The 16,129-nt window shown below is 40.2% G+C and overlaps 1 protein-coding gene across 1 annotated transcript; it reads right to left on the bottom strand.

The window, feature by feature from the left end:
• Positions 1-183: 183 nt before the first annotated feature.
• Positions 184-1,230, bottom strand: LOC139288465 (trichohyalin-like). The gene has a single exon (XM_070909766.1). The coding sequence runs from the start codon at positions 1,228-1,230 to the stop codon at positions 184-186; it is 1,047 nt and encodes a 348-aa protein (XP_070765867.1).
• Between the last annotated feature and the right edge of the window lie 14,899 nt (positions 1,231-16,129).

Raw genomic sequence — 16,129 nt, 5'->3', positions numbered from 1 at the left:
CTTCTGTGGTTTCTTCTTTATATTTATAATTTAAATATTTATTTTTTGTTATGATATCTATATGATTTTTTTTTTGCGGGGGGGGGGGGGGTTGTTGTTTGTTTTGTTTTGCTTTTGTTGTTTTTTTTTTTGTTTTTTTGGTCATGTCTTGTTATTGGCTTGCTGTGGGTGAGGGAGGGGAAGTCAGCTCAGGTGCCTCACTTGGACACCCTTCTTCTTCTGTGGTTTCTTCAACCCCAGACGGCGGAGGGCTCTTTTCCAGGCTGAAGTGGGCTTTGTTGTCTCTGGGAGCTTCTCCTCTGAGACTTTGGCCTCCTCCAGGAGTTTTGGGGCTGGTGCGCTAGGGCGGGACTCCTCCTGCTTGCGGGGCTCATCCTCACGCCTGGCGATCTTTCTTCGGGGAGGCTGAAAGTCCTCTCTCTCGAGCTCAGTGGAAAGCTCAAGGTTGAGTGAGGTCTGAATGTTGAGCTTGGTTTTCAGCTCCTCCAGCTCTCTCCCTAAAAACCTCTCCTTCTCAAGGGAGTTTCTCTGCAGGATTTTCATCTCCTCTGCCATCTTTTGATGGAGGGAGACCTGCTCAGCCCTCAAGTACTGGACCAGATACAGGTCCTTCTTCACCCTTTCTGCATGAGCCTTTTTCTCTGTCTCAAGCTCACGCAGAAGGTTGTCAGCCTGCTGTCTGACCGTGAGGACCTCAGCTTCATACTTTTGGCAGACCTCATGGTGTGAAACTTTGATCCTCTCCAGTTCTTCTTGGAGAAACTTGCTCTTCTCCTTCTCCACCTGGAGCTCAGCTGAGAACTTCTCATATCTGATCATATGCGCCACTTGCAGCTCCTCATAATCTTTTTGAAGGAGTTTCTTCTTCTTCTGCTTGATATTATTGTGGACCTGAGCGGCAATCTTGGCAGTGCTGAGAGTTTCTCCATCGCTGTATTTTTGGAACCTCTGTAGTTCTCTTTTGGTTTCTTTTCCCCTGTTAATGTACATTTCCTTCAGTCTTTTCTGCCTAATCAGCTGTTTTTTTGTTTCTTCCAGCTCTTGGCAAAGTTGGACTCTCCTGCCTTGCTCACGCAAAAAGTTGGCCCTCTCTCTACCCAACAGGTCATTTAGTTCCCTGACTTGTTGACAAAGGGCATCGCGCTCCATCAAGGTGTTCTGCAGAGTCCTTCCTGGGACCTGCTGTCTAAAGGTCCTCTGGTTGCGTCTGGAGTTCCTTGCTTGCTGCATTTTCTTTGGCTGGTAGAATCAGTCTCAAAGTAATGCTGTTGTCTACACTTGTAGTTTGTCTGATGAACGGATGTTGACTGTATCAGTGGTCTCTGTTATCTTGAACGTTTCTCTGTCTCACGGATGTGTCACCTGGTGAAAGGTTTGAAATGATCTGACTGCCTGAACAGCTGCTGCCTTTTATAGCCTTGACAAGTAGCCTATGATGTCACGCATAAATTGGAATTATTCCTTTGATGAAGCTTGAAGGCTGCATTCTATTTGGCTTTGATTTTGAGAGTTCCGGTTCCATTTCGCCTTCATTCTTTTTTTCTGAATGTTTACTTTCAAAATCTCAATCTGTTCAAATGGGAACAAAATGGCTGCCCCACTAACAACATTCAAAACCTGCTATTAATCCCAGACCCATTGAAAGGTCTAACACAACACAGCACAGCAGGAATGTTTTTATTAATGATCAGTTGAGGACCACAAAACACACCTTTTTAGGTGCAATATGTAACATTTCTGCATTAAATATCTAAAAAGTGTTGTAAATTTTGTTGAGTTGAGTACTTACATTATCCCTAATGTTTCCATCAATGTTCAAACCCAGAGAAATCCGTAATTTTATTCAAGTTAGCGGTGCACTGTCAATGGCGTCATATTCCCTTAACCCCCTCTAGTTTATTGATATGATATTCCAATATCTATTTAGTTTTCCACAATGTGCTACTATGACAAGTGGCTCATGCCAGCCACCAAGCTAATGCGTACAGTAACGTTACAACGTTCAACGCACTCGTAAAGATATTTTTAGTACGATTGTTTTGACCACAGATAACGTTGGCGTTGGGTACTCGACGATTGAAGTTGACTTGACAAACAGCTACTGTAGCCCAGTGCTGTTATCCATGGTCAAAACAACTCACAAATGGTAAATGAATGATTTCACTTATATAGCGCTTTTCAACTTTCACGGTTCCCAAAGCGCTTTAAAGCTCAGTCTCATTCATCCATTCACTCACACATTCACACAGCGATGGCGACCGAGCTGCCATGCAAGGTGCTGGTCTCCATCAGGAGCAACTTAGGGTTCAGCGTCTTGCTCAAGGACACTTCGACATGACGGGGGAGCCAACATTGGATAACGTTACTTTACCTTACCTAATGTTTCTTGTGGCTATTTCATTTGAATGAAATGACATAACGTGAATAAATGTGAATAAATGTAAAAGACTTTAAGGACCTTTTATGCTTTTCCTTATTTTCTGTCATATACATAGTGTTACAATTTTTTTATATTCCTATTATATGTTACCAAAGTTACCAAATAATGAGGAAAACGTATGTAAAAGTAATCCCTGTGAGCCAAAACTCACAGAAAGGAAAGTAGGGAGGTAGTAGGTAGTTTCTTGATACAGATGACAGATGGCTTTACTTGTTGCTTAAGTAATCGTTCACTACTGCTAATTGTAGCTGCCGTTCGCTAGTTAGCTGTGCATTCTAGTATTCCTCTTAGCCATAGATACAGTGCTTAAATTTATTAGACCACCTGTCATAAAAATGAGAAAACACAAATATTTTAGAAATCTGTCAAAAACTTGTTTCAAACTAAAAATTGTATTGTTATTTATAAGGCAAATAACAAACTGGAAAAACTAAATAGTCCTTATTCCCATATATTAACCAAAAATCTTAATATTTTGTATGACCTCCTTTGGCCCTGATAACAGCTTGCATTCTTGCAACCACAAAACATTTTTTTCTGTTCAGGAATGCAAGTAAATAACTGTAATTTGGCATCTCAATCCAAAAATAATAATGTGCTTTACTATTTTTTCCTGCTTTTTTTGTAAAACAGTAAATTTGAGAATTCATAGATAACAACAATAATTATATTTTAGCATTAAAGATATCATATATCATCACATACTTGTGGATTAACCATTACAGAAACATCAAATATTTTGGTAATGAGCAATACTGTTAATTTAGGGCAGCGGTGGCAAACACCTTACACTGGGTGGTGGTCTGATAAATTTGTTAAGCACTGTGTATATATATATATATATATATATATATATGTATATGCTCTTAGTTAGCTGACTCTAACCATCTGACTCTCGGAGCCCGGGCCTGAAATCCTCCTCCTCCCAGCTGGCAGTGTAAACACCAACACTCCCCTGGTGCTCAGAGCGAACTGAGCTAACAGCAGCTACAGTTAGCAGCAGTTAGCAGTTACTTTGTAAAGCTTTCTGTCCATCAGGAAACTCCGTAAATCACAGAGAGTTGAGGCAGAGCAGAGGACATCAGAGGGAAAACCAGAAAATGTTTTCTCCATAGAATGATCGAGTTTCACCAAAATCAGTGAATAAAGTTGTGTGTTTTTGTACAGTAATCAGTGAGGCCCAGTCCCCACAAACACTCAGCTCCAGCAACATCTATCGTTTTTCCAACATACTTCTTGTCTCAATTGTGGTCTGATAAACAGTAAGTTCATCAAATTCACTGCCCCATATCTCTATTTTCCAAGCTAAGTTACAGTGGCTGTCATGCAGTCCACCACAGCGGCTCGAGTATGAAGCGGTGCGCTGTGCTCAGGGCTCATTCATAAGACGAATAAGGACTTATTTGATCTGTGAATCATGCAAAGCAACTTTAGTGGTGTCCCAGAATAAAGACATAGAGCTGGAAATGAGCACAATTGGTGGCCCTTTAATACATTTCCTCGTCCGTGAACATGATTTCTCCCTGAGTCACAAGATTTTCATCGCCAATGGTTGTTTAACAATGAAGACAGCAACTCCCATGATCCCATGATGTCATCAGACTTTGCCTTTTGTTATTGTTGTGATTGAGGGACACCTACATATTTACATGTGTTTAAATTCTTAAAAAAACATGAATTTGAATATCAATATCTGTTTACTCCTGTGTTTAATTTCATTTATAAAATGCTTGAACGTTTCTCTCATGTTAAAGTCATAAACTCAAAGATTTTGAATTAAATAATTGTTAAAAGTTCTATATGGAGTTTTCAGAAAGACCTTGTTATTAATGACACCAGTGACCGTTAAGTGAAAGGTAGTCAGCATCCTGTTTCTCGCGAGCATCCTGGGCATCGGTCAAAACAGTGACATGACTTAAACCAGACGGATTTACTGTGATTTACAATCATATTAACAATAGCGTTTCTATCTGTAATGTTCATGTATTTATTTGGATCACTGGCTCCGTGACACAAACTAGCTTGCCGTTACTACTGCGAGTTACTTAATCAGCTAACGTTACAAAGCGACCAACGGTAGATCCACTCTCCCCACCCGTAGTGTCAGCTGGGAGAAATATGTGCAAGCGGTGAGTTCACTACGTTTCACAAGCTCTGCTAGCTTTAGTCTAATAAAAGAAGACGAGCTTAATCGCCTTGTTAACTAATTGTAAAAGACACTTGATTCAAACTCGACTAAAACTCACCAAAAGCATCTTGGTATGGGAAAAGTTTTCAAAGTCTTTCCACTGTTCCAACAATCACAAACTCTGTTTTGTTTTTTTTATTTTTAAAATTTAAATTTTTTTTTTAAATTTAGTTTATTTTTCAAAATAAACCCTTAATCCAACGAGGTAGGAGTGAAAATGTTCTGGCTCTAACTTTACACTCGCTGCCTTTCTCTGCCATTGCTGGCCTTTCTGGGTTACCCCGCTGGACTCAGCCAGTCTGTCCAACCACCCAACCCTATTATACACCTTTGCTTTGTACTGTTACATCATCGATTGTTCGCTAAAATCAGCGCAGTTTGTCATAATACATCAGTATCATGGATCACGATAACTGGTGAAGTAATTTAGCAAGCTAGCCAACTAACAGATCCACTCAGATATTATTTGACATACCGTTAGCAAGCAAGCAAGCTATGGTTAGCCAGCTACGTTGCATGGATCTGGCGTTGGTTGCTTCGTATTGTTAGCTGATGAAGTGATTTGCAAACGGCAAGCTAGCCAATTTACCAGCCAGATCAACCTTGGGAGTCTGGATGACTTAGCTGACATTATCCACTCAAGACAGTAATAAATAAAAAGCGAATAATACATGTAACTTGTTACATATAGACCTATCTATTGCTGAATGAGGTAACACAATGGCGATTGAGCCTATGGCCCGCCATTTGCAGTATTACATACAGGGGGGTCCATGTCTGTGGTAAAAAAATCACATGCGGTGCACAGGTAGTGACACGCCAGCAGTGCAGGTGTGGTTGGTCCGCCAGAAAATGTAGGCTGAGCAAATGTAACAGACTCACTTGTATGTGAAGCGGCGTACTGTTTTTTTCCGATCTCTGTGAACGGTTACTATGGCTGAATAAACAACGAAAAGATCAATGACTACAGGTGATTAAATATAAAATACAAATAGCTGTGACTGGGTGTGACGCTGTAGAAATCAGAAATGCTTGGTGTGTCTTTAGTCAGACAGCTTTGAGCTTTCACCACAGATCAAAAGTTCACATCATTTCTCCTATCCATGTAGCTATGATTTACAATCAGTTCAATGAAGGCTATAGAGTTAGGCCTCAAGGCACACTGTAACTGTGACAAGTTGTTTGTGTATTGATGGATAAGCAATAACAATTTACAGATCCTTTTGTTTCAGTGATGACGTTAGGCTCGAGGTCCATCATATCGACCCCAGTCAAGAGTGGTGATCAGTGTGCTCTTGCCCCATCAATATCCAGCATTGCAGCTGAATCTGAAAGGTAAGCCTCCAGATTGTAGAACTGCTGATTGTAAATGTTTCCACTATTGAACTTCAGAATTTCCCTGTAAAATACACATGGTTTTACTTAGTGAGTCTATGCAATCTATCTCCAAAAGTATCTGCTTCGCTCTCCGGGATGATGCCTCGTCTGACGTTGGTTTTGTATGCTGTAAAATGTTTATTTTACAATGCACTCAACAGTTCTTCATTGAGTATTACATTATGTGTGTAAATGTATTGTAAATCAATATCCCCTTCACTGCTTGTGTTTGGGTGTAAGTGTACTGTCTGTATTTTTCTACAAAAAGTTTGTATTTCAATGAATTTCTTTTTCTATCTTCAAATAAAAGTAAGTGTATGACAACTGCGTGCTATCATTCTTTAGTATTTATTAATCACAACTTATTTGTGTTTGTATACACACAACTTGTATACAAACTCGAACTGTGAGAAAAATTATAAATAGTAACGTAGGAAAAACAATAATACAGCAGCAATGTAATAGTGCAAAAGTCCTTAAAAATGTACATGCGTTGGTAAAAACATTGCAAACATCACACATTTGTATACACCACACACATGCTTTTAAATAGCTCACACTAAGTAAACTTCTATTGTGGGTAAACGAACTGAACTAGTTTAAGTGCAGAGTGCAGTGTTTTACAGTAGTTGTTGTATGCGTCTGGATATTTTACGCAGATACACCACACACAGCAGCTGAGTATGACCATCCAATTTCCTGTTCCCAAACGCCATGCTGCCACAACACAAACTGCATGTAAGCTGCATGCTGATACTCCTTATTATCAGTTCCTGGGTCTTGAGGGTCACTTTGTGCAATGTATTCATGGCGCAGGGCCCTTGCCAATCGCAGCAGACTGTTGGCATTTCCCAGCAGTTGAGGCAGGTACACCACCACGTCTGTCCATTACCTGGGGAAATTGGAGCCTTCGGTGTTACCTCTCTCGGTGCCCACACATCAAACATCAGGGAGTGGAGTGTGGAGATATTGAACAAGTAAATGTCACTTACCCTTATTTCAGCCAATCGACACTGTGATTGAGTTGCCTCACTCTGTCTTGGTCCTCTGGAGCAAGACTTTGTCCCCCACTTCTACCTCTACCCTTGCCTCTGCTACTACTTGGTCATTTTAGAGGAACCCCAATTAAACAATATTGGTTTTGTATATTCATTTTTAAATCTAGGCACATTTAACCATTTCATTACTAGTTAGTTTTGGTCAATATAAACTGAAGACATTATTGTGTCATTAGTTTTATTCATTATACTGTACCTTCTTATGAATGTGTTGGTTGGACCAATAGCTGACTTACTGACAATTGAGCCTATTAGAACTTTATAAGTAGTGAAAAATATGTTTTCAAAGCACTGAACAAGACTAGCAGGCGGGCTACATTGAACACGGAACGTATGCGGAGCGGATGCTGCAACACTGCGCTTCTACTATAATCGATGACACTGGCTACACCAGGCGTGAGAGCAGCGTGTAAGTGGTGCATATGTGCCACAGAGATCCACTCTACAAACGTAATATTTATATCTATATATTTATATATTTATATTTTTTGCGCAAGATGTTTCTCACAGTCTAAAAGGGAATATTATTCACTCACAAATGTATGCACTCATTTTATAGCATGTTTTGTTTTTGTTTCACCCGATGAAAGATGACGTCACAGAGCATTATGCAATTTCAAACTGATGTGACATAAATTATATGTACAGTATGTAGTAGAGTGGTGACTTCTTCAAAATGTTCGAACAAATGAGAAGTATAATAAATTTATCACATAATTATTTGAATTAATTTGAATGCAATCCATGGAGCGTAATGCGATCCCCACTTCTGTTAAGAATGCTAACTGGCTGGACCTCAAAATGCAGACAAAAGAACGCAGGCGGAGCAGGCAGAGAGTTCTGAAACAATGATTTATTGTAAAATGGGGGAGAGAAAAAGTTCCGGGGGGAATCGTGGAGGAGGCTGGAAGCCGTGGTGGTCGGAGCAGGCGAGGGCCGGGGAGAGAGCTGACAGGGCCGGAAATCCGCAGGAACGGAGCGGAGACGAGGAGGAGCAGGCAGGCAGGTGCAGGTGAACCGGGGTCTGGAAGACGTAGAGAGAACAGGCATAACTCAGAGAACACAAACAGGTTATCTAGAGTTCAAGGAGCCACACAAATTACCACGGAAGGTAACGGACGACCTGGCGACGAGTGGAGAGCTCGGTGGCAACTCTCCAAGACAGACAGGGGGAGAGAGAGAGAGAGAAACACAGGGAAACAAACTGGGGATCCTGACAACTTCCTCACTTGGGTGGGAAGCTGGCAGACGAGTCCTTAGAATTGTTGTTGTTGTAGAGTAAGCAGCTGCTTTTTTAAAGTCTGTAAATTACAGTGTAGATCCCAACATACTTCCTCACACTGCTTCTCAGACACTTCAGTGTTGTCATTATCCGATCAGTATGGTACGGCTCACTACCATAATCCTCCTGTATTTTTCATTTTTTAGCTTGATATACTTAATAGGTGAATTTTAAGAACGTTCCCTGCCGGACCACAAGCTTCATGAAAAGGTGTGCACTGTCAATTTTGAATGAAATCATTACAGTTTAAATATTAAATAGTTTTCCCACCTTTGAATGAAAATTCTAATTTTGAATTTTAAAAAAAAGACAGCCTTAGCATGTAGTAACACAGTAACTGTACTTCCATATCTGAGTCAGACTGGTGACAAACCTGAAGACCAGCTGAAACCTACGAAGACTGGATAAACCACACATAAATATTATTTCTACAGATATTGTAGTCAGGAAGGAGCATAAACCTTACGATTGAGTAAATACAATAGACACACTGAATGACTGGAGTTCTGGTGGGAGTCGACCCCACAAACCCTGGAAGGACGGCAATTGTCGCATGTTCTTTTAACAAAACAAACATGGACAGCAACTGGCAGCTTGCACTGTTTATATGCAATTTGTTAATGTTGTTTATTCACAGTTACGTCTCCCCTGGGTGATGCACAAGTGACGTCATCGGTGGTAAATATCATGTATATCAAACATGTTTAAAAAAACTCTTCATGAGAACGACTGACAGCGACTCGATCTGAAGACTTAAGAGTCTTTACATATCACACACCATGTGATTTTATCTACCAGCTGACCCAGACTGGGACAGAGCCGGACCAACTTGGTCCGATCAGTCGTCACGCCCAAATCATATTCATAATCAGTCGTAATGTGTGTCCCCCACCTTAAGAGAAATAAAATCTGACAACAGGTTCTTTAAAAACTTGACTGTACAACTACTAACTACGACAAAATACAACCATATGCAGGAATTCAATTTTGAAGATTTTATTATATTATTATATATATATATTATTATTCTTTTTATAATTTAAATAGTTATATTAATCTTACATTATATTTATAATTTAAATAGTTATTTTTTGTTATTTATATGATTTTTTTGTTGATGTTTTTTTTTTTTTTTTTTTTTTGGTCTTGTCTTGTTATTGGCTTGCTGTGGGTGAGGGAGGGGAAGTCAGCTCAGGTGCCTCACTTGGACACCCTTCTTCTTCTGTGGTTTCTTCAACCCCAGACGGCGGAGGGCTCTTTTCCAGGCTGAAGTGGGCTTTGTTGTCTCTGGGAGCTTCTCCTCTGAGACTTTGGCCTCCTCCGGGAGTTTTGGGGCTGGTGCGCTAGGGCGGGACTCCTCCTGCTTGCGGGGCTCATCCTCACGCCTGGCGATCTTTCTTCGGGGAGGCTGAAAGTCCTCTCTCTCAGCCTCGAGCTCAGTGGAAAGCTCAAGGTTGAGTGAGGTCTGAATGTTGAGCTTGGTTTTCAGCTCCTCCAGCTCTCTCCCTAAAAACGTCTCCTTCTCAAGGGAGTTTCTCTGCAGGATTTTCATCTCCTCTGCCATCTTTTGATGGAGGGAGACCTGCTCAGCCCTCAAGTACTGGACCAGATACAGGTCCTTCTTCACCCTTTCTGCATGAGCCTTTTTCTCTGTCTCAAGCTCACGCAGAAGGTTGTCAGCCTGCTGTCTGACCGTGAGGACCTCAGCTTCATACTTTTGGCAGACCTCATGGTGTGAAACTTTGATCCTCTCCAGTTCTTCTTGGAGAAACTTGCTCTTCTCCTTCTCCACCTGGAGCTCAGCTGAGAACTTCTCATATCTGATCATATGTGCCACTTGCAGCTCCTCATAATCTTTTTGAAGGAGTTTCTTCTTCTTCTGCTTGATATTATTGCGGACCTGAGCGGCAATCTTGGCAGTGCTGAGAGTTTCTCCATCGCTGTATTTTTGGAACCTCTGTAGTTCTCTTTTGGTTTCTTTTCCCCTGTTAATGTACATTTCCTTCAGTCTTTTCTGCCTAATCAGCTGTTTTTTTGTTTCTTCCAGCTCTTGGCAAAGTTGGACTCTCCTGCCTTGCTCACGCAAAAAGTTGGCCCTCTCTCTACCCAACAGGTCATTTAGTTCCCTGACTTGTTGACGAAGGGCATCGCGCTCCATCAAGGTGTTCTGCAGAGTCCTTCCTGGGACCTGCTGTCTAAAGGTCCTCTGGTTGCATCTGGAGTTCCTTGCTTGCTGCATTTTCTTTGGCTGGTAGAATCAGTCTCAAAGTAATGCTGTTGTCTACACTTGTAGTTTGTCTGATGAACGGATGTTGACTGTATCAGTGGTCTCTGTTATCTTGAACGTTTCTCTGTCTCACGGATGTGTCACCTGGTGAAAGGTTTGAAATGATCTGACTGCCTGAACAGCTGCTGCCTTTTATAGCCTTGACAAGTAGCCTATGATGTCACGCATAAATTGGAATTACTCCTTTGATGAAGCTTGAAGGCTGCATTCTATTTGGCTTTGATTTCTGCATATTGCAGGATATGGCAGATTGGCATATTATATCACTACATAATATTTCTAAAAAATATGCATATTGTGTATAAAATCACCTTTTTTGCTCACCATTAGCTATGATGTGTCCATATGTGTGGATATGAAAATTCAGATAAGCTGAATTCTTTGGCCCCACCCTTATGTAGCCCCAAAGTGTTACATATTAGATTAAAGATTATGAATAAATTATGTAAAATATATAAATGAAGCAATATGTATTTTATAATATATTATAGGACTTCTTAATAGAAATTAGTGAACTCAATATTTTTCTTTTACCTGTTGTTAAAAGAACTGTAATAGAAATACTATGAAATATATATAATAGGCATTGAAGAGAACACTATAGTATTATATTAAATGCTATTATATTATAATCATTGATGTGTTACTTCTGTAATCATATAATATAATAACATAATAAGCACAATAATAACAATATAGTAGTCATATTATAGTGTTATTATATATTGATTAAAATAATATATATATAATAATACTGGTAATATGTAATCATGGACAATGGTCTAAAGACTTCTTCCACTGCCAGTTTCCCAGAAAGTCATTCCATTGATGAATTTGAGTGTACACAATGAGGACTGTGGATTTTGTTCCCGATCACTTACATTGGAAGTGCGTTAGGGAGGGATCTTTTAATGACCAGTATGAACAGGAGGGATGATTACAGCAAACCAGTTTCAAAGCACGTATGGGCATCTGACTATTGTTTTTAAGCAACAGTCCTTAAAGTAAATTTGTTGTGTCGACTCCCTCCTTGTTACATTCACTGAACCAGTATGTGACGTCTGATATATGTCAAGAAGTCTGCTGTGAACAAGGCCTACATACTAAGTTGGGAATTGTCCTTCTTCATCCTCATCATCTTTGGTTGAAATCCTTTGAGATTCCTAATGCACTCTACAAAACGGCCATTAGGGGGCACTATTGCACCATATATATAAAGTCCCTCCTTCTCTGTGCCCTACTTTGCTAATTCTTAAAAAGGAACAATGAACTCATATCTAAACTCTTGATAATGCAGAACAAATGTTGCTCTGGGAATATGAGGAATCCTAACCTCGTTCTGAGAGCCGCTCCGACATCACTCAACATAACAACGTTTGTTAAACATCCTAGGGGCCCTGGATGATTTGTGAGGATCATTTATGCCTCTTTGAATTTAGTTTGTGTAAGAATTCACAGTCAACATCACCTGCCTGAAAAAAGTCTACAAATGAAGAAATAAGGTCCTTTTGCTAACACAGTCACCCTAGCCCTGATTAGGAAGTGGCAATACATTGCCACTCCTTGGTGAGTGACTCAAACACAAAGCGGATATCTCAGTCAGGAAAGCCTCTAAACTTTGACTTGGATCCCTGTACAGCCTCATGTGAAGGTCAGCTATCAGCTCTGAAACGCCTCCATATCTTGTCTAGTCCTTCTGTTTTTGTCTGAATCTCCTCCAGACTTTGCTGTGTCTGAGCCGAACCTCACTGAAGGGCAAGGATGACGGTGTGACGATGGAAAATGAGCAAGGACCAAAAATGGTCCTACAGTATGCGCCTGTTTCTGGTGACCAATGACACACACACACACACACGTTACAACAGATATGTTGATCCAGGCTGCAAAATAAGGCATGTCAGTGTGTAAAGAAGTAAATTTGCTTTACTAACAAGCGTGAAAATGGGAGGTCGTGATTAAAGCGGTGTTTGACATTTTGGGAAATATGCTTATCTGCTTTCTTGCCAAAAGCTGAATGATCAATACATCTGTCGTGTGTAACCTAAATATTAAGCTAGAGCCAGCAGACTAGCTTAGACTAGCCTATTTCTGTCTCTGTCCGAAGGTTAAACCACCTACTACACCTGTAAAGTTCAACAATTAACAAGTTATAGCTTGTTTGTTTAATCCATACAAAAAACAACGATTTGTGGTTTTTACGGGGGGGTATGCACTGGATTATTTCTTCCAGAAGTGTCTCCAGGAACTCAAGAACATGTGATATAACGTTATAACGTACAGCTTCACATTTAGCGTACAGGAGTAAGAGTGGTATCGATCTCACTCTCGGCAAGAATAGTTGGATCTAGGAAGGTGTAGAATACATGTGGAGGATTGAACAGAACAAACACACTTCATGATGACAATGAAACTGATGATTAAAACAATGGCTTTTGTGTGTTTTACTCTGTTTTATGTGGCTCTCTTGACAATGTCATTGTCAACATTAAATTACTCATACTGCCAACCACACCCTCACACACACACGCTAAATGTGGTACTAAACATACCCACTGACCAGTGTGACTGATGTATGAGGGTGTGGTGTAACACCCTGTGTGTTACTCTGAAAACGGAAGTGTGCCTGGGAGGTGCAAGTTGTCTGTGTGAGTGTGTTTAGGCAGGGCCAGTGTGTGTGTCTGCTGTGTGCAGAGTGTAATCAAGTTCACATGAGAGGGTCGAGGTCAAAACTACAGGAGCTACAGCACCATTTTGTCCCCTTCCTCATTCTGAAGAAAGGATGGCAAGATAGCAAGAGACAGAGAATAAAATGAGCACACGATGACTTTAGGCCAGCATGGAAGTAGCGCTCACAGTGAGCTGAGAGTGCACGGAGAGATGGGTGGGGTTATAAAGTACTATAGTCAGATAGTGTCAAGTAAGCTGTCAGCCATGGAGCTTTTTGATAAATCAACATAAAACAGTTTCTTCCCCTCTGCAGTCAACCTGACAAACTCACACTGACCCCCCCAGAACACAAACACAAGTTATACGTTTCTAACGTACATCACCCCTGTCCCCCCTGCGTTACATTAACGCACCCACCCCCTACTGGACACTTTATCTGGACACTTTACTTTATTCTGGTCACTGCACTGTTTGTTATTATCTTATTTTTATTTTTATTCTTATTTTACCTTTTATATTCTACTTATTTGTTATCGAAACAATAGCACCCTCAGACCACGGCAAATTCCTTGTAATGTATGTTACTTGGCAATAAACAGTTTCTGATTCTGATTCTGATTCTGATATAACTAGTCCAACCATTGTGGTATTCATAATGTACCACATGGTAAACTCCACCCATCCACTGCTGTGAGCAGGCTGACCCAGGAACGTTTTTAAATGCTACCATGTAAATAACATTTCATATATAACACAGATTTACACTATATATAATGTTATTTATAATTCTGGAATTCTGACTATTTGTATATTTTATATATATTTTATTGTGAGAGGGGAAAAGAAAATAATAATTACATATAAACTGGGGAAAATACATACAAAAATATAGAAAATACAAGATAAAAGGGTCTCCACAAACAGGAAAAAAAAGATATTCTGAGGAAAACCTTGTCACGTCATCACCTACAGCAAAGTATTTTCTGTATGGAGTTGTGCAACAGCCTGTGGCCAAGTTTACATTTCAGTCATTTTCTCTGAGTATTGTCTCCGCTCAAACAGTCCAGCTTCCTAGTTACCATACAACACACAACCAGGGCAGCGTGTGTGTGTGTGTGTGTGTGTGTGTGTGTGTTCATTTCAATACACATTCATTTATTTTTACAGCAAAGCTCAGACCTTTCAATATATAGGCCTAATACTGAAAATAGATATTCACGGTACATGATTGTACATGGTACTCTGCCTGTCACTGTCTTATTTCATTTAATTTTTCCGGGATGTCAGGTCCAAACTTGAGACTTGAATGTTTTTGCTTTGAATTCTCAAGTCAAGAGTTGAGTCTTTAGGGAGTTCAATCTCAAGTAAGTCAAGTCTCAAATCCATATTTTTGTGACTTGAAAGATAATTCTAGTGAATTCGATATTTTTCTTATTGTCAATTAGTTCCATTAAAATACCTAAACCAACAGTGAATGTGTCTTGTATTGTGTATGTATGAGTTTTTGTTGTCCAAAAACAAATGAATCACCTTAATGAGCCACACTGTTGCACTGAGTGACATGTTCCTACATTACCATGAACACACACACTGTAGTTTATTTTGTGTCAATCCCACAGGCACCCTCCTGCTGCCCCAAATATTCACTAGAGCACCAAATGTGGATTCATCTGCCGCGGAAAATAGTCCCCAACAAATGCACTGTTTCCTACTGTTTGAATAACGCTGTTTTAAGGAAATTAATTTACCTTTTTTTTTTTTTTTTATTAAATTTATTTGTGAGGTGTTTTAATGATTTGTCTTCAGTTGAAACCAATGAGCTTGAGGTAGGGAAGTGTTGAGAGACTGACTAAAACAATATTGGTTTTGGTCTTTTCATGGGAATTGTTGACAGTAAGAAAATATAGAATAAAGCCAGCCTTAACTTTTAAGTACAGGCCTGAACTCTCAATCAAACAGCTCTGATTGATCACAAAGAGACAGCAAGTGTGAGCATGTGGATGCTGTGTGTGTCTTTGTGTGTGTCTCGCTGCTTTGGATGATGTTATGCATTTTGGATGCATTTCATAGCATTTTAAAGATGACTTAAAGCAGCAGAATTAGGTGATCAACAGGGCACCAGAGAGTATCGGGAGGGTGAAGGACACACGGCTGCAGTTTGTGTGTTTGTGTGTGTGTGTGTCAGATTGTGTAACATAGGGGAATTTTCACTGAGTGGGCATTTGGTGCCCATACTGTTAATCAGGAAGTGAAAACGAAGCGTTGCCACTGAGACCAAGGAAAACATAAACAATGAGTCTGATTCATTCTTCTTCACCATCTTTAGAGTCTTTCGATTCCTGCACATCACTTCACTGTAGTGGCCTCTCATATCAGCCACCATCATGGAGGTCCAGCAGGTTGAGTGCAGCTACAGTAAACATGAAATAACCAGAAAGAGACTTCTAGGGGAACAGCTGACTTAGTGTGCTTTCTCATACATTTAGCAGTGTTTGAAGTATTAACTTGGAAGCTTATCTTAGCACCCAACCATGTTTCCTGAATTCTGTTCTGAGACATGACACTAAATCACCTACAGTGTATAAAACATATACATATTATTTTGTAAGTATGTATTGTATATGAAATCATGTATTGCTGCAGCACTTTGATCTGTCTGTCTCACTGTGTGTCTGTCTCTCTCTGCAGGTCGTGTCTCTGCAGGTCTGTGTGTCAGGCTCAACTGCTTCAGTAATGAGATCATATGATGTCATGCAGTTCATGCAGGAGCAGCCTTCCCATCAGTCTGAATCCTGATATGTGTGTGTGTGAGAGAGAGAGAGAGAGAGAG

Source organism: Enoplosus armatus, chromosome 8 (assembly GCF_043641665.1).
Source record: "Enoplosus armatus isolate fEnoArm2 chromosome 8, fEnoArm2.hap1, whole genome shotgun sequence".
Classification (NCBI taxonomy): Eukaryota; Metazoa; Chordata; class Actinopteri; order Centrarchiformes; family Enoplosidae; genus Enoplosus; species Enoplosus armatus.
This window is presented reverse-complemented; position numbering and strand designations above follow the sequence as displayed.

Bases quoted from the DNA above. Each gene is read 5' to 3' on its own strand.
- LOC139288465 (XM_070909766.1), bottom strand. From the start codon at position 1,230: ATGCAGCAAGCAAGGAACTCCAGACGCAACCAGAGGACCTTTAGACAG.